Source organism: Corylus avellana, chromosome ca4 (assembly GCF_901000735.1).
Source record: "Corylus avellana chromosome ca4, CavTom2PMs-1.0".
NCBI classification, from domain to species: domain Eukaryota; kingdom Viridiplantae; phylum Streptophyta; class Magnoliopsida; order Fagales; family Betulaceae; genus Corylus; species Corylus avellana.
In genome coordinates this window covers 32,283,855-32,307,402 of record NC_081544.1, presented here as the reverse complement: position 1 = coordinate 32,307,402, position 23,548 = coordinate 32,283,855, and the positions used below count along the sequence as shown (strand labels likewise).

Sequence of the window (23,548 nt, the reverse complement as noted above, 5' to 3'; positions counted from 1 at the left end):
CCACATAATCTATGTTATTACATATTTTTGAATGATTTATTAATAAGTAAGATGAGCTGGATGATTTAGTTCTGTATTACTTAGTTTTTCTGTGACTGCAGCTGTTGTTTAGTGCTAGCATTAATCAATGGATATACACATTCTATATTCTAAACTTTCCTCTCGTTGATGTTCGGCCTCGCCCCTTTTCCTTGTATGGCTTAGAGAGAGAAAAAAAAAAATGTGTTAGTTTTTGTTATTGTTTCAGCATTTGTAAAAACAAGAGCCATAACTTGTTTCAAAAATATAATGGATATACACATTCATTTTCCTTTTTATTCTTCTTTCATCTCTATTTCTCTTCTTGTTTCCGCAACTCTTTTCTGTGATATGGTGTCAAAGTATTCATTTTATTCAAAATTTTCATCTTCCTCGTGGTGTCTTCTCCGGTTTCTATTGAAACGAATTATTTAAATTATTTTTACCTTCATCATGGTGATCATAGTCTTGAGTTTCTTGACTCCATACTATTTTTTCAACCTCTTATTAGCGAAAACTATCATACTTGGAGGAGTCGTTTCATGATTATGCCATTGAACCAAAGAATAATTTTATCGAAACTACCATGGTCAAGCCATCAAATCCCTCTTATGTTCTAAGCCAAGCATGAAGCATATGCAACAATACGATGCTATCTTGAATATTGAATTTAGTTTCAAAAGAAATAGGTACAAGCATCATATATATATATCAACATTACTAAGGATAATCATTTCGTCTAGAGAAGCATTCTTTTAGATTAATCCACATCTCTTTAACAATGTTGATATAGATGATGTTTGTAGCTATTTCTTTTGAAACATAATTCAGTGCTTAGAACAACAACATGTTATTACATCTGTTCCATGCGTAGCTTAGAACATATTAGGGAATATATGGCTTGGACACAATATTATTGAGAAAACCAATCTTACTCTTGGTTGTCAATGCCATAATCATGGAATGACTCAAAGTATGATAGTTTTTGCCAGACAATGAGAAGTTGAGAAGCTAGTATTGAACCTGGACTATCACTGTGATGAAGGCAAAAATGATTTAAAGGATATGCTTCAACAGAAACTGATGAAGACACCATGAAGAAAATGAAAATTTTGACTAAAATGAATGCTTTTATTCTTTCATCTATATTTCTCTTGTTTCCACTGTATAATATATGAAACAAGATCTCATCCATTTTTTAAGAGAAAGATTAAATCTTAGAAAGTAGATTGGAAGAGAGCTTAATAAGGCTTTATGAGTTAAGACAAATTTCAAGAAGAAGCGACACATTCATCCCAAAAGAACATATTCATAGGTACCATAAAGTCGTAGATGAGATATTGGAGAAAATCAAATGAATGCACTAGCCACTAAGCAGATGCCATCTGTTTAATTCTCTCCGATTCTCACAACAAAACATTGACAACCAAATTATATACAAGGTCGGATATGAGATATTGGAGGAAACCAAAGGGAATGCAGTGAATAGTGCCGATCCATTTAGTTCCCTCCAATTCTCACATACGGCATGCATATCCACTCACTCACAATTGTTTACTCATCCCAGAAAAAGGAAGGAAGACAAAGAATTGGCTTATTTTGCTTTGTTGTGGGTTGGGGGTACAATACAAGAGCCTCCTCGAGCTGGTATTTATACACAGGCTGCGTCCCAGTGGCTGAGCAACACGCAATTCACGACACTAGTGCATCTACTCTTCATGAACTGCACGACTTGCTTGTCAACAAACGGTTACGACTCTCATTTTTGTAATGACAAAAATCAACCCCATCTCCGTGGTAGGATAGATAGCCTTCAAAATTTTAAAAATCTCAATTTCTTGCGATGCAAAAGGACCAATAAAGGCATTATTCTGGCTAGTTCTAATAAACCCGCCCAAATAAATTTTGGGCTGCTCGGGCAGTAGATTCTATATAGAATTAGAGTCTCTCAAGTTCTCCGCCCAAATTGCTAACAATTCGGTAATTGTTGTGGATCCTGGATCCTTACCCCCAAAGTGGACCGGGCAGCTTTAAACCCATTACTGTGCAGATGATTGCTGTATAACATGAATGTGGGAAGTGCTGACTACCATTTCACAATTTGAAGTAACGAATCTGCTTGCTATTGCGGTGAAAGAAACGGATTGTCTGACTCTATGCATCTTATTTTAGCACATTCATGCTATTACTCATATCTGCTTTTCAAATTGAACCACGTTATATGAGTTTGGATGTTTCACCAGCTGGTTTTGGCCAGAAACTTTCTTGATTTCAACATATATATAATTACATATGCTAACTAGGGAAATGGTAAAAACTAATTAGCATAAACAATTAACTTAAGTGAGCGAACATTTAGGAGTTCGAACAAGATTCTCAAAATCAGACGAATCGTTAATACACAGCACACAAACTATATTCATGTCACATTGCTAAATAATTGGTCAAGAAACCTACAACCCTAAAGTAAATATAAGTGGCTTAAACCTGCTGATCATGAAATTCAACTTAAGGCATCCTCATTGGTTCATCATGTCATACTCATAATCACTGATTGTAGGACAGCATTCACATTGAGATGGTGTATGGTTAAGAAGGCAGATAATTGTACTCATAAGACCAGGTTAAGATTCAGCAAAAGAGATCTAGGTAGGAACTTCCATTACCAACCAAGTTCAAGCAACCCTCTCAATACGAAACTGGTGCTAAATTGGAATCCAAAGTCCTCTGAACTGATTCCTGAAGTGAAGTTTAAAATAATTTTACTTGTTCACTCATAAAGGGATGTTATTACGACATAAAGAACAGAATTGAAACACAATTCTAATGAAAGATGAATGGAAAAAATCAGAATTACAAAAAAGAAATGGAAATCAACTCAATCTTACTAGGCATAAATCTTATTAGAATTTTCAATTAATCAAGAAGCAGGTGGAGAAGATGGCACAGCCCTATGCCGAAAGAGCTTTGCTAGTGCTCTGCGCTCACAATCCTGCACACGTAAGAGAAAGGCATTACATGCCAAGCGCAATATTTTCAAAGAAACCCATTTAAAATGCAACTACTTAAGGGGTTAATTAGAAGTCATTCTCATTTGAAGTTGCTCCCAAGTACATCCTGAAAAAATCACATAAACGATGTGATCATCAGGACTTTGGTCAGATCTTACAACCCAGCAAAATCAACATTATTCAATTGTAGGATTAGCGTGGCCTTCAAAACTATTTTGGCAACAGCTACTGAAAAAATAAATTAATTAATGCAGAAATTATAATGCTATGTAGACAAATATAATGTAATCACCAACAGAAGTATATTGAGATTTCTTATTTCTATGAGAGAATGCAATACCTTAAACATATTTAGGTAAAATGGTCTGTCTGGATTCATTCTCCTCAGTTTCAAGTAAGTATGTGCAAAGCTTAGTTGATCACGAGAGGTGAATCGGTCAACTTCGTTGAACCAAAGACAAGAAAATAAATTTGACATTGGTGTATGTGCCCGTACTATAAAGGAACCCTCAGGAACATCTGCAAGGTAAATGACACACCATATTAGCACAAGGCGTTCACAGAGACAAAAATTACAGATGAAGGGAAAAGAAAATCTCCACAATGAACAAAGATGCCAATGCCACGCACAACTTGGAAGAGGAGTATTTGGGTCTGAAGGATCAAACTTGGTGAGGCCATCAGACTGGTAAAAAGTAAACTGTTCATCAATGGCCGTGTGATTGTACTTATTTAGACGCTTATTTTGGAGTACCTCCTCCCAGACACAGTGGCGATCATAATGGTTTGAAATAGCATATTCTGATTTTGTTCGCCACAAAAAGTACTCAATAATCAGCATTGGATCAGTCTGAAGTCGCATCTTGCTGTCAAGCCAAATCGAGTACCTTCAAAAAACCACTGAACATAAGAACTTCTCGATTTACAGCTGGAAGGACCAAGAGTAGATGGCTAGAACATGGTGTAGAATACCTAGAAGAAGGGAAGAGGCGATGTGACAAAAATTTTGGCACCTTTCCAGTTTTCCGCATGTCCTTATATGGTAAGTTCCTCATGATAACGATTTTCCATAAGCCAACATATCCACGATCATCAGGAGTATTTCCTTCTGATGACAGTTTTGAGAGTGTCTGCTCATCCACAAACATAACAAAACAAACGTTTTCCTTGGAATATTCACTGATCTGCAGCAAACAAAAATATTAAAACATCACTGAAAGAACATAAGGCATGCATAATAACCTAAATCTTATATATACTCCCCATATATCAACTTACATGCATTGTGATGGCATACTCGAACATTAATTTGCACATTATCCTATCCTCAGAACAAAATCTCTTAAGATTACAGAATACAATCAAACATAAAGCTTGTAACTCTTTAAAATGAAAATACGAGATAAAAAAATTAAAATAAATAAATAAATAATCATCCAGCACACAACCTGATGTGGTAACATCTGAGAAGGTATTAGAGCCATAACCAAAGCAAACCATATACACTAATTTCCTATGTTAAGATCAAAGGTCCCTGTAAATGGAAATTTCAAGTTAAATGACCTTTTTCCATCGCAATACGTCATGTCCTCTCTTGTACCCTATCTGTCCCTCTTTTAACTCTTTGGAATGCCATTCTGTAAAGGGTCAGACTAAAGACATCTTCAACAGTATACCCATTATTTATTATCTATAATTAAAAGAAGAGGCATAAAAACTAAACAAGACAACAGATCCATAAAACTGTATGAAAGCCTAATGTATTGCTTACAAAACAAAATTGAATCCAAAAATGTGCTGAAATTAATAGGCGTAGTTGAAACATGACCAAAAAGTGGCAATTATTAGCATTTCAAGCAGACATTCTTCTCCCTGTCAAAATTTGATTCTCTTTCTCTTTTGGTTCAAATATTAAAGTTTAATGTTCACAAGTGAAAACCAAAAGCTTTTGAATATTGAATGTGTTTTTGATTCAACATTTTTATAATTGAGTTCAATGATATCAGGAAAGTAAAAAACATCCATTTGTTCGATGTAGAAGGGGCAGGAAAAGAAAAAGAATGCGTCTCAACATTCTTATAGCTACATAGGTTGCCATGTTTTTATCTTTTAGTAAAATAAAAATGTAACATCATACCCTGCATGAAAAATAACGTTTTTTTTTTCTTTTCTTCAAAATTGAAGATGGTACCAGCTGATTGAATATTTGCTGGAGAAGAGACAAGTGTTCTATTATGGTCTTTGTTCAGAAAAGTTATAAGCAGTGGCATGCAAATGTAGACTGCAAATAACAATTACATCCTCAAATTTAACTCCTCTAGGCTTTACATCAAAGAACTTCTGTCTAATTGCATTTGAAGACGAAAGCATTTCAGAGTGATATCTGAATGGAAGATGATGATTGATAAAATTCATGTTGAGTCTCATTTCTCATGAGTAACTATTTTTATGAAAAAGGACAGAAGTATAATTTTGGTAATTTACCTTGGTAAGGCTTGGTTTTGGGAGTTGTGACACCAGAGAGCGGGCATAGTTTTATATAACATTATAGATTAACAAGGATGTTTAGTTGAATGAAATAGCTATATGAAGAAAAATTGTTTAAGCAGCAACCAGCCACTAGAGAAACATAAGCTATTAACTTTTTGACCAAAAACTATTGATTGTTATGTTATGAGTATGATAGCCAAATAAATAAATACAAAAGGACAATTGGTAAGGTATAACTCATTTACCAGTCTACGGGCGGGTCTCCTCAAAAAGTCGGAGCTCCCAAAAATGCAAGAAGATACTACAACCTTACAGGTATACATGTATGCCTTGTCTTTCTCATCTAAATCAAATCCAGTGCTTGGGTACCCAGGTGGTCCTTTGACAAAACCACAATGAAGTGTCTGATTTCTGGCATAGAAGGATTTCTCTCTTTCTGCAAGAGTCTGATGTCCTCCAAATCTAGGTTCAAACAAATTATTGTGAAGTATTTCCTCTTTCTCAATGTACTCTAGTGAAAATTGTGTAAAGTTCATAAGATCATTGGGTTCAACAAGCTCATCAACTGATTCGACAAACCCAACTTCGCAAGGAAAATCTGAAAGATGAATACATAGAAGAAAAAGCACAAGGAGTGAGACAAGTAGAGGAAACAATTTGCAAAAACTGAATAGCATAAACTAAAATGTTATGCAATGATAGGTTAGTCAATATTAAGCAAAGGAAAAGGCAAGGAAGGGATTAGAACTAAACCTTAGTATTGGGTACACAGATTATAACAGAATTGATTACCCTCTCATAGTTTGCATCAATATATAAATATGAATAAATATTAATATGGCCACAAAGAGAAAAATGGTCAATGCTGATGAAATATTTTCTATAGAAATTAAAATTCAAGAACGTCACAAGATTTGTGCTAGGGTTTACCATTAGGTGTATTATCTAAGTAATGCAGCAAGCTTTGGTTAAATTTGTAGGAAGCTTGGCGGTAGCTGGATGTTCGGAAACATACAAGGAAAGTGAAAATATCGAGCACCATGTCAGGCCAACTAGCACAACCTTCCACGCTCTGGCAGTGGCAGAGCCAGAACTTCATCTTTGAAGGGGGCAAACTTTAATGATTAAATATTTTTATTTGTTTCACATAATATGCATTTTAGAGGCCGAACTTTAATATTAATTTTTTTTTCACATATTATGTATTTTCTCAGATTTTGGAGTTGTTAGGGATTTTTTTGTAAAAATTTTATAAAATTTTTCAGTTTTTTGGGATACCAGGGGGATTTTTTTTTCATACTTTTGGGAGGATATTTTTAGATTTTTGGGGAGCTAGACGGATTTTTTTTTGGTGAAGATTTTTAAGGTAAGTAAGGGACATTGAAAGATTTTTCACTTTCTCTAGAAGTAGGGGCCATGCCCATGCCCCCCCACCACCACCTCTAGACTTCTACTGCTATACCAGCCAACCACTATTTTGGCATTTCCCAATACCTAAAGCCCCAACCTCCCAACAAACAAAGGAACACGCACACTTACACAACAGGTATACAATTGGGGGAGTAAATGTATGTATCCACCATTGGATCCGTCAAAAGGAAACCTCTAGTCATACAGGCAACCTATATTCACTAATTGGCACGGATTAATCAATTTTCTTGATTTATGCACCATAGTTCTATTAATACGAACAAAGTAGCAGACGATGCCACTTATCTTCTTATTCAGTGTCCCATGGCTACAGAACTTTCAAACTGTGTTGTACATTTTTTTGCATTCTCTGAACTTCCTAGGCCAGTTGAAGGTCTTATTTGGAAGGGTGGTATAGAGACATTAACCTCTGCAGAATCATGGACTGTGGCTCATGCCTTCTCTTTTCCTGCTAAGGCCAAGCCTTCCATCTTTTCTTTTAATTTTACATCAACATACACATTCTCTTGACTCAGCTCATTAAATGATTTTTTTTCCTGGTAGGTAAGAAGTAATTTTATTAGAAATAAATAAACAGTTACAAGGTAGAATACATGGTAATTAAATGACGCCCTCTTGTGTGATTATTAAACTTCTCATTTAGAGGTTAAGATTTGATTTGGTAGTAGGGATCCTATGGCTCCTGAACCTTTTTGAAGTTCTCCTCATATACACCCTTTGTAGATCGAAAGTATCCACTTTTGTCAAATTTATTCAACAAAAAGTATATAGTGACTTTGATCAAATTTTTTTGAACTCTTTTTTTTTTTTTTTTTTACTTAGAAAAATCACACCATTTAGTACAATTTTTGCCAAATGGGTTTGCTTAAGAGTAGTTTTACATTTGACTTTATGAGAGAGGCCCTTCCGCAGTTTCATATATCATATTACGAGGCACTTGAAAGATAGAATGCTTGAAGTCAAAAGTTTCTTTCTTCAACAATTGGACAGACAAAATCCATATAAAATGATGATATACAGCTAAAATTAATGCAAGCTAACTACTCTTACGCTGCCTACGATTCTTGCTTTTGGGTGGTTTTCGAACATCAGACCCCGGAAGTTCTTGTACTGGTGGTGATAATGAAATGCTATCTTCCACGTTGCCTGCAATGAGGAATACAACATGTCACAAATGAGAAGCACAAAAGGAGAGAAAAAAAAAGACAATGAACACACATAAGTTACAAATGAAAATTAGAATCAGAGCTTCTAATCTTACCATGAAAGAGCATTTGTATGGCAGAAACTACCAAATAAATTAGGAAGAGCAATGCAAGCACAAAGACCCAGCGCGAGAATCTCAGTTTAGTAATCCTGCCAAACCTTCTGCCTCGACGAACAACTCGAGACCCATGCTCACTTCCAGCAAGAGACCTAAAAATCATACCAATGATACCTCTTCTTTCCGGCAACAATTCGCTGCTGTGCCTATAAAAAGCCATCATAGGGCACCCTCCAAACGTCGGCCAAAAACCAGCTCATCTATGGGAAAATTCTAACATTGAAAAATTAGCAAGTTAGTTACCTATGATCTACAAATCAACTACGTATAAGATTATGCTTAAATCTCATTCTATTCTACCATATCAGCAGAAACAGGGAACAAGAATTGGATAAAAAACCGAATGAGGACATTGGGGATTTACCTGATGGGAGATCTCAAGGCCGAGTGCAGTGGATAAGCGCGAAAACCACATGCAGAGGCGATTAGGCAAATACGATTGTATATATTCATCTATCATTTGAAATTAGACCGCGAGTTTTGTTTATCTATGACTTTGCGGCAGCAAACCCATTGCTTAGGGAGTATAATGGCTTGGTCCCGTCGTCCCTCGGGCGAACAGTTTACGGATCCGGTGTTGCCTTCAGTGGCTTGGGATTACTGAGGCCAGCTGCGGTTAATGGCGCCACGCAAGCCACCGCGTCACGGGGAGAGAAAGACGGAAATACGAAGAAATATTTGTTTTTTCTTTATTATTAAAAGTCCGATTTTTAAATGGACAATTTGAAAAAAAAAAAATGATTTTTAAAAATGCAATGAAGCGTTTGGTAAAATCACAGTTTATCCTTTAAAATTATTCGTTTTCAAAAGGCACATATTTGTCTGCGATTTGAAAATGCGTATTTTCTATGTTTTTCAAATTGTAATTTTAAAAAAACGCAGTTCCTAATGACCTATTTTTCCCGATTTAGTTTAAAATCATACTTTTTATCTATTTAAATTGCAATGCTAAAAACACTCTTGGCAAACAATAGTGACATGACTTAACGGGGTTATTATTTATTGGATGAAAAACATACAAGGCCCCCTTTCAAATTCACAACAAAGTTGAATAGTTAAAATTCTCTTATAGTCATCATGGCTCTCTACCACTCTTCTCTAGTCCAAGATTGGAGAATTGAGAACATCATCATCGACTCTATTGCTGCAATCCCCTTCTTCCTTTTGGAAGGCAATAAAAGTTCAAAGAAGTGCAAACTTTTGTGTTTACTACTTAGCTTTTTGAGCCTCGACTCGCTCACTATGGCTGTATATTCACTAATTTGCCTAATTCATTATCTTTTCCTGGTTGTAGTGGGAAAGATTCACCTAGCTAGCTTTATATATATATATATATATATATATATATATATATATAGGGGTGATAACAAAAATTACGATTTTCATGAGTTTAATAATTTATCATATATTTATCATTTTTTTTAAATACCAAAGAACTAAACTTAAAAAAAAGGTACATTTAAATTGAAGCTATAGTGACAATTTTTCTTTATGCTTAATAATTCATCCGTCATCGATTTATAGTTTGATCCAAGAAAACGAATGATAAGAAAATAAAAGACCAAAAGGAAATCAATTCCGTTATTCTTAAGGATTCGTGAAAACAAAACCTAAGAAAACAAATAAAATGTCACCCCTTAGATCACTACTAAAGTAGATTTATAGAGAATACATTCTTATTTAAAAACAATAAAAATACAATAACAAAAACCCAACACACCCTCACGCATTCCACGCGCCACCGTCGGCTAGCCACGCGCAGCTAGAAAGCACCCCAAGGACCATTGATACACTGTACACGCATCCTAATCGATCTACGGTGGAAGCGGGAAAAAATTATGGAGAAAGGGGAAGGGGGGAGGGACTCGGAGTTACGACTCCCTCCTCTCACTATTGAATTTTGGATCTAATTTTTGCAAGATTCACATAAGTCTACAAATTCAATGATAAATAATTAGATTTCGCTAAGCTTTATAGCCATTGAAAGAGTTTAATGTGCAATTTTATAGTAAGTGGATTTAGTGGTTATAATTCGTGCCATTTTTTTTTCTTTGAAATGGTATTATCTCATCGTATTATTGTGGGAAAAATTTCTCAAAGAGCACAATATTCTGGATGCAAACAGGTGTTACCCCTTCTCAGACTTTTTCCTCCCCTAACAACAATGCATGTTTTGCCAGAATATGAGCTACTGTATGAGCAACCCTTCTTACATGGCTAATCTCACAACTTGGAAAACTATGAAACAAAGGCTTAATTTACGTGGTTGATCAACATCCCATATTTATTCCAGCAGCTCTCTTCTCTCCGTAGGGCTTGAACCACCTCCAACAAGTCACCTTCGACTATAATCTTTGAGAGTCCGAGCCTTCGACCGAATATAGATGTTTGCCATGCCCCCACCGCCTCAGCTGTTGCCAGATTAGTAATAAAAGGTCTTGTCGTACGTACATAACGCACCTACAACCTTTCCAACATGATCCCGTGCTACCACTCCCACGCCCATTCTCCCCCAGCTTTGTCGATTGAAGCGTCCCAATTAATCTTTGTCACTCTCTCTGGTGGTTTCTTCCAACCTATCACCACTGCCTGGGTTCCTGGGTTCCACTAGCCTGCTCCCTCCTCCTTTGGGTCTGGTCGATCAGATGATCAAATGATCGTGAACGCTTAGATATATAGAAAATCACTATAAATATGACTATTTGGACATTATTTTATAGCTTATCTTCTTTCTCCTATAAACTATATCGTGTGCTATTCTCTCCGTAAAAGGTGTTTGTTATTCTATAAAGCGCTATTATAAAGCAATATTTGGGCTTTATTATATTTTTGTAACTATTTTGTCAAATATTTTAGCACTTGGAAATGAACACGAATCCTCTTGAGTTCAAATAAATTAGAGATGAGCAAAAAAGAATAGCAAAATGATTAAAAAAATAAATAAAAATGAAATGACAATTTTGCTCTTCATTTTTAAGAAACCAACTCCTCTCAACTTCAAATACCCGGTTCCCTTGTAAATGAAATAAAATAGGCTTTGAAGTCTTAATTTCTTTTTACCTTTCTTAATTTTTCCTCTTTTCATTAAATTTTTCAATAAAACCCACAAATTCTCGTTAGCAAGAGGAGAAATTCGAACTAATAATTTATATTTTATGAGATATAATTCATAGCAAATTGAACTATTTCTTTATTAATACTTTTAGAGTAATTGTTATTAGCACTTCGATGTACCAAATAAGTCCATATATAACAAAAGGAAGGATCCGATTATCGCAAGCCGATCTATTTCAATTGAAAAGGTGAGGAACCGATAAGTCAATCAGTGGTCCAAAGAAAGTTAATTCAAAATTTCAAAGCATATGCGAAGATATAAAGCTCGTTCGAAAGTTAAACGGGGTCAAATCAACAGTAAGACGACTTGTGATGTTGCGCCACTTGTCCATGGGTTCTGCAGAAATTCAGTTCAGGTTGCAATCATCTGCCACGAGCTTTAGAATTTGCGAAAGAGACAAATTACATCGGGAAATTAAACAACAGGAACTGCAGTTTATGTATATATAGTCCGGTCCGCCAGTACTAACCCACCAAGCACTACCATACGTTTCGATGGCCTCTCTTCTAACACTCCACCTTCTTATCTTCTCTCTGATTTCCTTCACTACAGTAGTTCTACCTCTCCCTTCTCTTCTGTCGATCAATTGCACTCCACCATTTCAAAAAGCTCACCAGGTCCAGAGTAGTAGCTTCACGCAATGCCGGCTCGATCTCACTCCAAAAAACTGCACCCTCTGTGCACAAAATGCCAAACAAACCATTTCCAATCTCTGCCCAACCGCCGACGCCGTTTCAGCTTGGTTTGACGGTTGCTACATCGAGTACGACCACAACAACAGCACTACTTCTTCTCTAGTACATCTCGAAAGTACTGCCGCCTGGTTCTGCTCACACCAAGCCACTGCTGTAGACCGGTCTGGTCAGTTTGAACTAGTTCTCGAGATATTGCTTCTACGGCTAAGATCTGATGTCAACCTGGCTACTCACCTTGGATTTTCAACCGGGGAGATCAAATATGGAAATGGTAGTAGCGTTTATGCACTTGCCGAGTGTGTCCGCTACTTGTCACCTAAAGAGTGTGAAGTTTGTGTAGGAAAAGGAATTGAGAAGCTTTACAAGTATTGTGGTGGCAAAGAGGGAGGCACTGTAGTTGCTGGTTATTGCACTGTCCGCTATGAGAGCTTCCGGTTCTTTTCCGACCTTGAGAATGCCGGTGGACCAGATTCCGATGGTGGGTCCGGAGCTGTTCCGATCAGGGAGAGTGGGAAAGGTGGTTGTATAGGATTTAAGGTGAAAGCAGCTTTGGTTTGGGGGGCAGGAATTGTTTGTGTTGCTTTGGTTCTTCTGTCTGGTTGGTTAATGAGAAGATCAGTTATCAACAAAGCTAAGATATCATCTTTTGGTGATGGAGATGATGATGAATTGGGAACTAAAGGAGTTGTATGAGAGCGAAAACAATAACCACCAAAGATTAAACTGATCGATTTTGTCTTTAGGTGTATCCAATAATTGTAATTGCTCCAATATCTTACTTTATTGCGTACGTGCGAGTATTTAATAATAAAAGTAAACTCTGCATTCCATTTCCATCTTATTCGAACCAACCTAAAACAGTGAAATACAACTTTATAGTCCATTAATTGCAAGCTAGAATGTTTGTCGATGGTCTGTGTCATACGCGAAAGGACAGGAGCACTAACTATTATGTCACGAAATAATGAAATATTATCTGTACTAAGTGAATTTGGCATCTGTAAAGCACTACGAAAAGGTAAGATAACCCTGCATGCGGAATCTGGCATGTTTTGGCTCGTGGTCCGTGGAGGTAGAGTAGACAGTAGAGCAATCAAACTTTGTTTTTTTTGTTTTTTGTTTTCCTTAAATACAGTTGGCAGTGGGAAGTGGGGCCGTGGGCGTCATAAAAACGGTGCGTTTAAAGTAATCGCGGCCTTGTCCAAACGGCGTCGTCTCTGTGAGAGTAATATGTAGTACGAAAAGTTGTGAGGGTCCGCTCCCTGTCTGCGCAAACTGCGAAGAACAGAAACGCAATGGCGACCGAACTGGAGGAATTACTGGGATTTCTATCGTCTCCGTCTCCTCAAGTAAGTTCCCTACTCTTTTCACAACAGTATGGAGAGCTGAAGATATTCCTTTTGCAAGTGAAACATTAAATAGCTGTTGCAAGATTTCAATTCCCTTCCTGGTTCTCTGGTTTCCCAGCAACCAAACAGACCTTAAAAGCTCGTAATAGCCATGTATTACATTAGAAATTAGAAATTTTTGTACTGAAGCATATTATTTAGGAGTATCTGATTTTAGCTTTTCTTTTTTCTTTGGTATAGATTACAAAGGCGGCAGTGGACATTGTTCGGGGATTAACTGGCTCTGAGGATGGCTTGCAATCTCTTGCCAAATACTCGAAGATCGCGCTTCCATCACTATCTCGGCTCCTAACTGGGCCAAAGGTGCTCCCTAATATTCAATCTATCCCCAAAATGTTCAATGTTTGATAGGCAAGAGGTTTGCAAAAAGAAACGCAATGTGATGTGTTTTATATTATATTATTATATGTAGAATGTAATTAAATTTGGGTGTTCGATTTAATACAAATTAGCTGCTTGGTTTGCCATTCATGGATTAGGATCCTCTAAATTTCCTAGGGTCTGTAGCTCTTAAAATTCTAATCATTATCTTTAAATGAAATGGTTCATGAATTGGCACCTCAGCATTTTGTAAAAGATCCTTTTATTTTTATTTTTTTTATTTTTTATTTTTTAATTCACTACATCTCACATGTGCTAAGTATTGAGGTCGAATGCTAAACTAGTAATTCAAATATAATGGATTGGATTCTAATACATCCATCCTAGAGTTACCCTAGGAATTCTAAAGGATCATAATCCACCATTCCATGTTCAGTAATGAAGTGGGTTGATGTAATAGTTAGTTTTAACATTTACAGGAGGTGTCGGAACCTGCGGCGGAAGCTCTTGTAAATCTTTCACAAAACTCTGATGTAGCCGCAAAGATGGTTGAGATGGGAACGATTAAAATGATCATGGAAATTCTTTATAAGCCAGACTCTAGCATAACACGCTTGCTGATTATGCTTCTAGTTAATCTCACACAGTTGGATGATGGTATTGCTTCATTGCTTCAGGTGTGTATACTGGTTCTTTCTATGATTGCTAATTATCTTCACTGTCTGTGTCAAAATGAGTGGTGAAGCATGTGTTTTGAAGCAATTGCAATTTACCGAAGCCATTTCTGCTTTCTTTTTCTTTTCTTTTCTTTTTTCTTGTATGAATAATAGCAAAGTTTTTCTTGTTATTAACTTGTTAGAACATAATGTTCCATGCCTTATCATATGGAGACTTCAATTACTTATTGTGGGATTTTGCTTGTTGTTAGACTGAGGATGAGAAGATGCACGGACTGCATGTCATGAAGCTCGTCAGATCATTTTGTAGATCCTCAAGTGAATCTAGCGGTGTGTTTTTCAACTTGAGTTTACTTCCATGCATATACTCTATGATCACAAGAGAAGTCTAGGTTGAGAGAAGTCTCTGGCTTGTTCTGAGACAACCATAGGTTGGTATCTCAAGTGAATTAGATATCTGCAATGTGTCAGAACATCTTAAGAAAAAATCTGACCCCATCTAATGGGCCCTATTGACTGAAACTATCTTCCTATTCGAAGACCGCATGACTAAATTTTTTTCTTTAGTACAAAAAATAAGTTTTGCCGTTTAAGAAAGTTCTAAGTTCCTTGTCTATAGTGTATGATTTTTGTATTTATAATTTTCGTCTATTTTGGTTTACAATTTTAAACTTTAGTATGGTCATCTCATAATGTAAGTCTGAGATTTATTCATCAAAAAATGTTGGTCTGAGATTTTTTATTGCACACCTACCAGATGATCCATTTGAGCATGTTGGTTCGATACTTGTAAACATCTCAAAGCAGGAAGCAGGAAGGAAACTTCTACTGGACCCTAAGCGGGGACTTCTGAAGCAAATTATTAGACAGTTTGATTCAAGTAGTCCATTGAGAAAGAAGGGGGTATGTCCAATAGACTAGATTACCTAAAAGGACTAAGTTTTTTATAGACAACTATTTAATGTTGCTTAATCTAGCATGTGTATTATGAAGCATGTATTTCTCCTTTTTTCATTATGTATAATCAATAATGAAAGAAGCAGGAACTAGAAAGTGTAGGTCATCACTTTTTGCTGGGAGCCTAGTCGCATTGATTTCTCTAAGCATGTTATAATAACTGGAAATCATGGCCCAAACTTGAACATTGCATAAGCTACCTATCTTCTTGATATCTTATGAATGACATGGGACTGTTTACACCTCCTTTTAGTCACTTGGAATCTGACACTATGGATTCCTTCTATGTAACTTAAACTAATTGTGATATATTTGATGCATGTTTAGGATGAGCAGTGCATAGACAGCCCTTTAGCTCTGAGTGTGTCATTGAACTCTTCTCAGTCTTCTCTAATTGGGGGTCTCTCTTATATACTTTTTGTGTATTGGGTTGCGCCCTTTTGCGCATTCTAATAAGATTAATTTACTTATATAAAAAAAAAAAAAAAACTCGAGGAACATGTCCTAAAGTTGCCTATGATAAAGGAAGACCTATTTAGGTTCATGTATATGTGCTGATCTCATATATTCTATGCTTTAGAGACCATTGTTTACTGCAATGGTAAAGTATCGGGCTACCATGTGCAAATGTGTTGGTTTGAGTTTTGGGAGCGGTGACTTCATGCAAACATGCCGAAGTGTAAGACTGTACCCAAATCACCTCTCTCAGGACTCAACTTAGGTTGGATCAACACTGATTAATGACCCTAGTAAATATTGTAGAGGACTTTGAAATGGAGTGACCAGATGAACCTAGCTAGGGCTATAAATGAACAAATTTGTTCGTAAACGGCTCAATCTTGACTTGTATAAACTTGACTCGAGTTCGGTTTGAATCTCTCCTTCTCTCCCTCTTAGGGCCACTTATAAGAATAAAATAAAAAATTAAACAAGCCAAACTCATATAAATTCGGCTCGACTTGTATAACTTTATTTTTATAGTATTATTTAACTTTGTAATGTGAGCATCTTAAGTATTTAAAAAGATAAAAAGAATTCTCTTCCTATGTCCTAGATATAGCTTGAATTATTGTGATTGTATGTCTTGATATAGATGTATATATATATATATATGTGTGTGTGTGTAATAAATTTATATATAATTCGTCAATTTTATTATTATTATTATTATTTTATATATATATATATACGATAGAAAATATATAGAGACTCCAAATTGGATTGGTTAAGATTGGTTAATTTATCTAATTAATTAACTAATGATTAATATGAATTTACGAAAAAATGGATTGGTTAAGATTGGTTTATTTATCTAATTAATTCAAATGATAAAATCTTAACAATAGTTAATTCACTAATGATTAATATGAATTTACAAAAAAAAATGTTAATTAAGCAGCTTGCGAACAACCTTGAGTTTGTTTGAAAAATAATTGAATTGAGCTTGAACAAATTATCTAGCTCGGTTATAAGCTCGAGCTCGGCTCGTGTCCAAGACAAAATTAAACGAACCGAGCTTGAACCTTCAATACCCGGCTTGACTTTGTTTGATTACAACCCTAAACCTAGCTGTTTTTGAATGACTTGCTTGTTGAGAGCCTTCTTTGTTAAACGACCCAAGCTTAAGCAGAGGTAGCTTTTTCATGCAGTTGACATCAAATTCCTTTATGATAGCCTTTCTAGGAAAACAATGATTGATAGATTATATAGAACTGGTAAGTTATGACAGGGAATTGTATGGCCTTCCGGTGGATATTAGATTGGCTGATAATTGAGCTTAGTTTAGCTTGTGAAGGTTGACCAAGCGTCTGTAACAAAGCTTGCTACTGTCATGCTTGAGCAGCCAACATCAAAGTCAACTCCACCAAATTAAGCTTTAATAGCCCTCTGCTTTGCTCAGCTGATGTGAAGTAGGATATTCTTTTACTTACAGGTTTCTGGAACTATTCGCAACTGTTGTTTTGAGGCTGAGAGTGAGCTACAGAATTTGCTTTTGATATCAGAGTTTCTTTGGCCAGCGTTACTTCTACCAGTTGCTGGCAACAAGGTATTTTTTTCTTTTCTTGACCCTTTAAAGCGTTCATTTTTTAATAGATTGGTGGGGAAGCTCTTGACTCTTTAATTAGTTAACTACTAGAAAATTAGACAAAACGTTCAAAATTAGAAATGGCTGTGTTATTGCTATAATGCCACTGGTACCCAATTATAGGCTATTTCCGTATTTGCATATTCATCTTCTGTGCTATTAGTTCCATTCATGGATAATGCTGTTGGTAATCACTCAAATCAATTTTAAGGATCATGATGGATTGCTTTAGAACCTTGCAATGGAATATTTTGCAGTGACAAACTTAAAAGTGAAAGTATTTAGATTAATAAAAACTGCACTGTTATTCATTTAGATTTGCTTTATTTGCAATCAGCTCTTTTAGTAATTTCTTATTTTACTAATTAAATTGAAATGTTGCATCACAAGGTATAGCGAAAACTTCTTTTTGTAATTATAAACTGTTTTTACCGTTCTTTATGTTTTACATATGATTTTCAATCCTTTCTTCTCTTTTTGGCTTGTGCCCAGATTTATAATGAACAGGACATATCGAAAATGCCACTTGAGCTTGGGAGTGCACTAGCAATTGAGCGTGAACCAGTTACTGATCCTGAAATTCGAGTCCAAACATTAGAGGCTGTATACTTGATCACATTACAGGTCAAATAAGTACCATCAACTCTCGTCTTGAGATGAAATGTGCTTTTAAATTTATTTAAATATATTCTAGTGGCATTTAAAATTGATTGAAAAACTCTCTTTAACTAGGAAACTCATAACATCTCCAAGAAAAATATGATTTTCTTATTGCGAGATTAGACCTGACATATAGTTGGTTTTACATTTTAATTCTTGTTTTTTTAAAGATTAAAGATAACTGATGCATTATTATATATTTATTTTGAAATTATATATTTATTTTGAAATTTCAAAGTTAAAAGTATTAGATAAACTCTTGGTGGCAAGCTTGTTCCCACTTCCCACTATCTGTGTTTGAGCTAGATAAAGTTGTCACTAGCCTTTGTAGCCAATTGCTGCCCCTCCTCTCTTTAAAGGGGGAGGTCCAGGTTCAACTCGCTATTAGAGGGGTTTGAGGTTGAAGATGATTACTCATGTTCTGTGGCCTACCGTTTCCATTAATTAAAAATTGAGGAAATTTTATACAACCAATCAGGAGTGAGGACTTGAGCATAACACCCTTGGTTTCAGAAGACTAGGGCACCATTTCTACGAAAAAGTATTATATTTGGTGAAGGAGAACATAAATGCTGTTGCATGGAGTGTGTGTTGATGCAGTGATTCTTATATGATGTTATTTCTGTTGAGACAATGCCATAATATGGATCTACTGAGGTCTATATGATCAGCGTATGTAGAATGCCTCTAAATGCGGGTGCCGTCCTTTTTTTGTTTGTTTGAGAATTCCGGATGCTTTCCAAGAAATACCAGTTTTAAGTGTCCCTCCTAACTTATAGCTTGTTACACCTTACTGGGGAATGTGTTGCTTCTTAATCCTTTCTTTCATATTCTTTCAGGAGGCAGGTCGAAGTGCTTTTTGGTCTGTCAATGGACCGAGAATACTTCAAGTGGGGTATGAGGAAGAGGAGGATCCAAAAGTAATGGAAGCATATGAGCGAGTTGGCTCTTTGGTATGCACAATCCATCCTCTCATTCATTCTTTTTCTTCTTTCATTGCAGTGCTTGTTTTATCTTCTGCATTTCACTGTTGCTAGAAATATTAACTGCCGCTTGTTGTTTACCAGCTGGTTGATAACAGCAGCACAGGGGGACCATCCATTGAGACATAAAATTAGCAGTACGATCTTTACGTGTTCATTCAGTTTGACATGAACTTTATGCGGGTTTTGAAGGTCAATGCAGCTTGTCAGCATAGACTTAGATTTTGGTTATTTTATGGGCGTATGTATTATGACTTAAAATTTTACCTTATCAGCATAACAATTAGGAAAGCCTTTCACAACATGTAGTGTAGGGACTTTACTGGTTCATATCCCATGAAAGGGCATAAAAGGGCCCTGGTGGGTAGGAGAGGCAATTGCCACTCTCAGCTTTTTTGATGAACCTGCTTAAGCATCTTCTTGTTGTCTTTTGCTTTTTGGTTAGCTTCTGTTTTCTCTTTCATTGGTTGTAGTGCCCCTCAACCAAAGGCATATTTTAAATATAAACAAAAATTTAAACCTGTGTTCGTTTTGGTATATAAATTAATGTAGAAGAACGGATTTGGCTTACATGCTGTTTTTGAAGTGTTGGGTTGCTTAAGAAGGCACACGCCTTCTATGGGCCTAAATATATTCAATCTCCTGCGTGACAAGAAAAAATAATATTCAAAACAGTGTTAATGTCTCTAATCCCGAATGGTTGGAACACTGTTCTAGCTAAATAATGATTACAAAATATCGGTACTGCTTTCAAATAATAATTATTGCCAGAGAAATGCTATTTAATACGGAGCAAATCAACTAATAATACCAAAATGAACAAGGTGGTACATCAATGGCATGTTATTTTTTCAATTTTATGTCACGTCTTGCCTAAAATAACAAACGGGGCAAATTCATTAGCCCAAGCCCATTGAAATTAAAAAGGAAAAGAAAAACTCGTGGTTAATCCTTTAATTTAAGGCAAATTGACCGCAAATTAATTCCCGCGGAAATTACAGTCATTTCGTGCGCGCGTAAGTTTTCAAATAAGGAAATGAAAATATTGAAACTCCAAACTGTTCCCGCCAACTCCACCAGTTATCTTCTCCGCGCGCTCTCTCTTATTTTTCTTTCACATGCAAAACCAGACTCTCAAGTCTCAACCCTCCCAGCCCGGTAACCCGCCAGACCGGAATCGGAGGAAAATGGATCTGTCGGACATAGCGAAGAAGCTTGGCCTCTCGGAGCCCAAGCACCTGATCCGGAAGGCCGCGGAGCTCCGCCGCCTCTGCGACGTCCAGTTCGACTCCTCCATTATCGGCGTTGTGAGTTTCACTTCAATCTTTATCCAAACCAAGGAAATGGAAGCGAATGTGGGATATGGGTAAGCTAATGTTTAGTGCTGATTGAATATTGGGTTTTTGTTTGTAGGGAGAGGTTTGCAAAGCTGTAATCTGCTTAGAGATCGCCGCGACAAGGTTCGGATCTTACTGCTTAAGCAATTATAACTTCTTTTCTTTTTTCATTTTGGTGAGAGTGTTGTTGTTTTGATGATTGTAGGATGGGGGTTCTATTTGATCGGCAAGGCGCTATTAGGCTGAGTGGGATGTCGGAGAAGGCTTATACCCGGTCGTTCAATTCGTTGCAGAACGGTCTTGGGGTCAAGTGAGTTTATTTTTGTTTAACTAATTGTGTTCGTATTTTGATTTTATTGTGGTGTTTTGGGTTATGGTAAGGAGGCTTAGATTGGATTGGGTTTGCGCTGTTGTAGGAACAACCTGGACGTAAGGGAATTGGCGATTCAGTTTGGGTGTGTGAGGCTCATTCCTTTGGTGAAAAAGGGATTTTCTCTGTAAGACCCATTTCCTCTGATGTTGCCGGCGTTTCGATTTGTTTCCTTTTTATGTACATTCTTCATATGTTATCCCTGCTAAGTGTTTGATAAAATCCCTCTGAGCATGAAGTTTGCTACTTTTGCAAATTGCTAGATGTTTCACATGTTAGTGGTTATTTGAGTTTAGGCATAGTTGAAGTTTAGCGTTGCTGAATCTTGGGTAAAATTGTTAAGATGCTTATGATTGAACAACTGGTAAATGTTTGCTTTTCAGTTATAAGGATCGGTTTCTGGCTTCCCTGCCAGCTTCTCGGCGGGCAAGTGCTGACTTTGCTCGCCCTGTGTTTACTGCCGCGGCATTCTATTTGTGTGCTAAAAAGCATAAGGTAACTCATCTACAATCCATCTGTCTCTCTTTGTCTGTAGGCATGGAAATGAGTCACCTTCCAGTGTTTTAACTAATTACAATATGATTCTGCTTGTTTTGACAGCTGAAGGTAGACAAGATTAAGTTGATTGAGCTCTGTGGTGCATCTGAATCTGAATTCTCTTATGTAAGAAAGTCACGTTCGTATATTATGCATCATTGTTTTTTGTACCCGGCTAAAGTTTTCATTCTTCTACTCTTAATATGTTTGATACTGACTATGGCTGAGGACTGCAGGTTTCTACTTCCATGAGGGACTTGTGCCATGATGTTTTTGGAGTTGCAAAGGAGAAGAAAGATGCCAGGGACATAAAGGGGAACCGAGGTATGTCTCTTTTAACTTTCCTTATTGTCACTTTGTTGCATGGTCTACTTGAAGACTATTTGCTTCATTTAATATTGTTAAGAAATATCCTTCTTCCTTCCCTTGCAGAACTTTTGGATGTATTACCTGAAAAAAGGAAAATCGAGGATGGTGGCTATTTATCTGATGATGGACTAGAGGTACTGTAATGGCATTACAGATTGTTGTTTATTATAGAGAGATTTTGCATCCAAGTTGACTCCTTACTAACTTGCCACTGCATAATAACCATCTGTTCTCTCAATTTGATGACAATAGGGCTATTAGCCTTGGCATTGCCACATTAGTTCTCACACTGACTTCTTGAATTTGTCTTGGTATTTGATAGTGCCGCAATTTTTTTTTTTTTTCCTTTTGATGCAGTTTTCTAAGATGATAGGTCATGTCATCTAGAGGGATGCCAGTTACCCCATCATTAGAGGGTGCAAATCTTAAGTTATTTAGTATTTAAAAGGATTATTGAGGCTTGCATTTGTCCATTTCAAGTCAACAGAGTTCAGTTTCCTGGATGTGTATAAATTTGGTTATTTTCTTAACTTGTATCAATATTGCAAACACTTGTTACGAATAAACTCGCCAGGGCACTTCTAAACTATTGTCATAAAAATGAAGGGGCAGCATACCAAGAGGATAGGTAGACACTCCTGGGGATTTATTTACCTCCTCTGATCAACCCTATTATAGTACCTTTTTTGTCACTATAATGGGATTGATGTATCCGAGCAATCGGTTCTAGTTCAATAGATTGATGTGGCCAGAGTTAATAAGTAATGTGTTGAATCAATGAGATTTAATGAAATCAACGTGATGTACCTGCAGCTCTCAAGTTACAAGAAGCGCAAACGAATGGAAAAACATGCTTATGAAGAGTGGAAGTCTACTGTCATTGCATCAAATGACCAAAACAAGGCAAAAGGTTTTGAAAGCAATCCCTTCTCAGTTTTCACACTGCCACATAACACATCAACTAGGCCAACCTTACTAATTTCTTCTATTTTCAATTTCCAGTTCCTTGCAAGCAAGCCAAGCAAACTCGCCTCAACTTTCCAAAGGAAGTTCCAGAGACGCAGAAGTTGGAGGCTTTGTAAGAGACACGAATGTCTAGTCATCCTGTGCTGGAAGTTCACATGCGAAGAAAGAGATGAAGATATATAAAATTTTTGGTCTATGTTATCACCTACAGAATGTGCTGAGCCTTGTTGGTTGTTCATAAAGCATATGATTGTTGTATCATGAGCTGTATGGATCATAAAAGGATTTGTCTGGCACACATTATTGTAACAACTCATTTTGTACAGAACGGCAATCATTTTTGTCCCCACAATTAATTATCATTTCTTTTGATTTCAAAAATGCTTGTGAATACTTTCCAATTTGATACATTTGAATGAATATTTTAAGGCCTCTCACTATTTGTAGTGCTTTCCCATTATGTTTTAACAATAAAAATAACGACAAAGTTTTTTTTCGAACTGGGTTGGAAAAATTCTATAAAAGTGACGTGTGTTATTTGAATATGCGAGATGTACACGTTTTTTTAATAGTAAAAACAAAGTTGAAATAAATTTTATTAAAAATTCTTGTACATTTTACATGTTATTAAGAAAATAGATACATGTCAATCTTATAGATTAAGTTGAAGAAAACTTCTCCAACTCAATTTGGAAGAAAACTTTGTTCTAAAAATAAGAGTGATGATAGAGAGAACACGGGTGTGCAACACGCCTGTGTTTTTTAATATTAAAATAATATATTTTAATATTA

General features: G+C 36.2%; 4 protein-coding genes across 7 annotated transcripts; 3 read left to right on the top strand and 1 right to left on the bottom strand.

Annotated features, from left to right (window-relative positions):
• Nucleotides 1-2,326: 2,326 nt before the first annotated feature.
• Nucleotides 2,327-8,912, bottom strand: LOC132179399 (probable hexosyltransferase MUCI70). Of its 3 annotated transcripts, none has more exons than XM_059592124.1 (9): nt 8,639-8,912; nt 8,212-8,474; nt 8,001-8,096; nt 5,765-6,117; nt 4,002-4,213; nt 3,660-3,916; nt 3,370-3,548; nt 2,907-3,010; nt 2,327-2,757 (listed from the first exon to the last, which is right to left on the bottom strand). In XM_059592124.1, exons 2-8 carry the CDS (start codon nt 8,435-8,437, stop codon nt 2,939-2,941), a joined length of 1,395 nt encoding a protein of 464 aa, XP_059448107.1. In that variant the 5' UTR covers nt 8,438-8,474; nt 8,639-8,912; the 3' UTR covers nt 2,327-2,757; nt 2,907-2,938. The 3 variants fall into 3 exon arrangements, with proteins under 3 accessions (XP_059448107.1, XP_059448106.1, XP_059448108.1); XM_059592123.1 differs by having other exon boundaries at nt 8,212-8,487; nt 8,639-8,911; XM_059592125.1 differs by lacking the exon at nt 2,327-2,757 and having other exon boundaries at nt 2,921-3,135; nt 8,212-8,487.
• A 2,971-nt stretch (nt 8,913-11,883) lies between these two features.
• On the top strand, nt 11,884-12,777 carry LOC132178431 (cysteine-rich repeat secretory protein 38-like). The gene has a single exon (XM_059590870.1). The coding sequence runs from the start codon at nt 11,884-11,886 to the stop codon at nt 12,775-12,777; it is 894 nt and encodes a 297-aa protein (XP_059446853.1).
• Nucleotides 12,778-13,326: 549 nt separating this feature from the next.
• LOC132179701 (uncharacterized) lies at nt 13,327-19,605 on the top strand. Of its 2 annotated transcripts, XM_059592461.1 has the most exons (9): nt 13,327-13,433; nt 13,674-13,796; nt 14,294-14,491; nt 14,743-14,821; nt 15,249-15,394; nt 17,382-17,495; nt 18,027-18,158; nt 19,034-19,147; nt 19,262-19,605. In XM_059592461.1, the coding sequence occupies exons 1-9, from the start codon at nt 13,380-13,382 to the stop codon at nt 19,304-19,306; spliced, it is 1,005 nt and encodes a 334-aa protein (XP_059448444.1). In that variant the 5' UTR covers nt 13,327-13,379; the 3' UTR covers nt 19,307-19,605. The 2 variants fall into 2 exon arrangements, with proteins under 2 accessions (XP_059448444.1, XP_059448445.1); XM_059592462.1 differs by lacking the exon at nt 18,027-18,158.
• A 659-nt stretch (nt 19,606-20,264) lies between these two features.
• Nucleotides 20,265-23,020, top strand: LOC132179377 (origin of replication complex subunit 6). Its single transcript, XM_059592094.1, has 10 exons — nt 20,265-20,484; nt 20,591-20,637; nt 20,720-20,824; nt 20,931-21,011; nt 21,268-21,379; nt 21,485-21,547; nt 21,658-21,745; nt 21,854-21,924; nt 22,604-22,700; nt 22,793-23,020. Exons 1-10 carry the CDS (start codon nt 20,296-20,298, stop codon nt 22,870-22,872), a joined length of 933 nt encoding a protein of 310 aa, XP_059448077.1. The 5' UTR covers nt 20,265-20,295; the 3' UTR covers nt 22,873-23,020.
• Nucleotides 23,021-23,548: the final 528 nt, after the last annotated feature.

Excerpts from the sequence above, each read along its gene's own strand:
- LOC132179399 (XM_059592124.1), bottom strand. The coding sequence starts at position 8,437 with ATGATGGCTTTTTATAGGCACAGCAGCGAATTGTTGCCGGAAAGAAGA. Across the intron at positions 4,214-5,764 it reads GGAGACCCGCCCGTAGACTG|ATCAGTGAATATTCCAAGGA; the intron begins GTAAATGAGTTA and ends TGTTTGCTGCAG. Across the intron at positions 3,549-3,659 it reads AAATACTCCTCTTCCAAGTT|ATGTTCCTGAGGGTTCCTTT; the intron begins GTGCGTGGCATT and ends TTTACCTTGCAG.
- LOC132178431 (XM_059590870.1), top strand. The coding sequence starts at position 11,884 with ATGGCCTCTCTTCTAACACTCCACCTTCTTATCTTCTCTCTGATTTCC.
- LOC132179701 (XM_059592461.1), top strand. The coding sequence starts at position 13,380 with ATGGCGACCGAACTGGAGGAATTACTGGGATTTCTATCGTCTCCGTCT. Across the intron at positions 14,492-14,742 it reads GTATTGCTTCATTGCTTCAG|ACTGAGGATGAGAAGATGCA; the intron begins GTGTGTATACTG and ends GCTTGTTGTTAG. Across the intron at positions 15,395-17,381 it reads GTCCATTGAGAAAGAAGGGG|GTTTCTGGAACTATTCGCAA; the intron begins GTATGTCCAATA and ends TTTTACTTACAG.
- LOC132179377 (XM_059592094.1), top strand. The coding sequence starts at position 20,296 with ATGCAAAACCAGACTCTCAAGTCTCAACCCTCCCAGCCCGGTAACCCG. Across the intron at positions 21,380-21,484 it reads TGTGTGCTAAAAAGCATAAG|CTGAAGGTAGACAAGATTAA; the intron begins GTAACTCATCTA and ends TTGTTTTGACAG. Across the intron at positions 21,548-21,657 it reads CTGAATCTGAATTCTCTTAT|GTTTCTACTTCCATGAGGGA; the intron begins GTAAGAAAGTCA and ends TGAGGACTGCAG.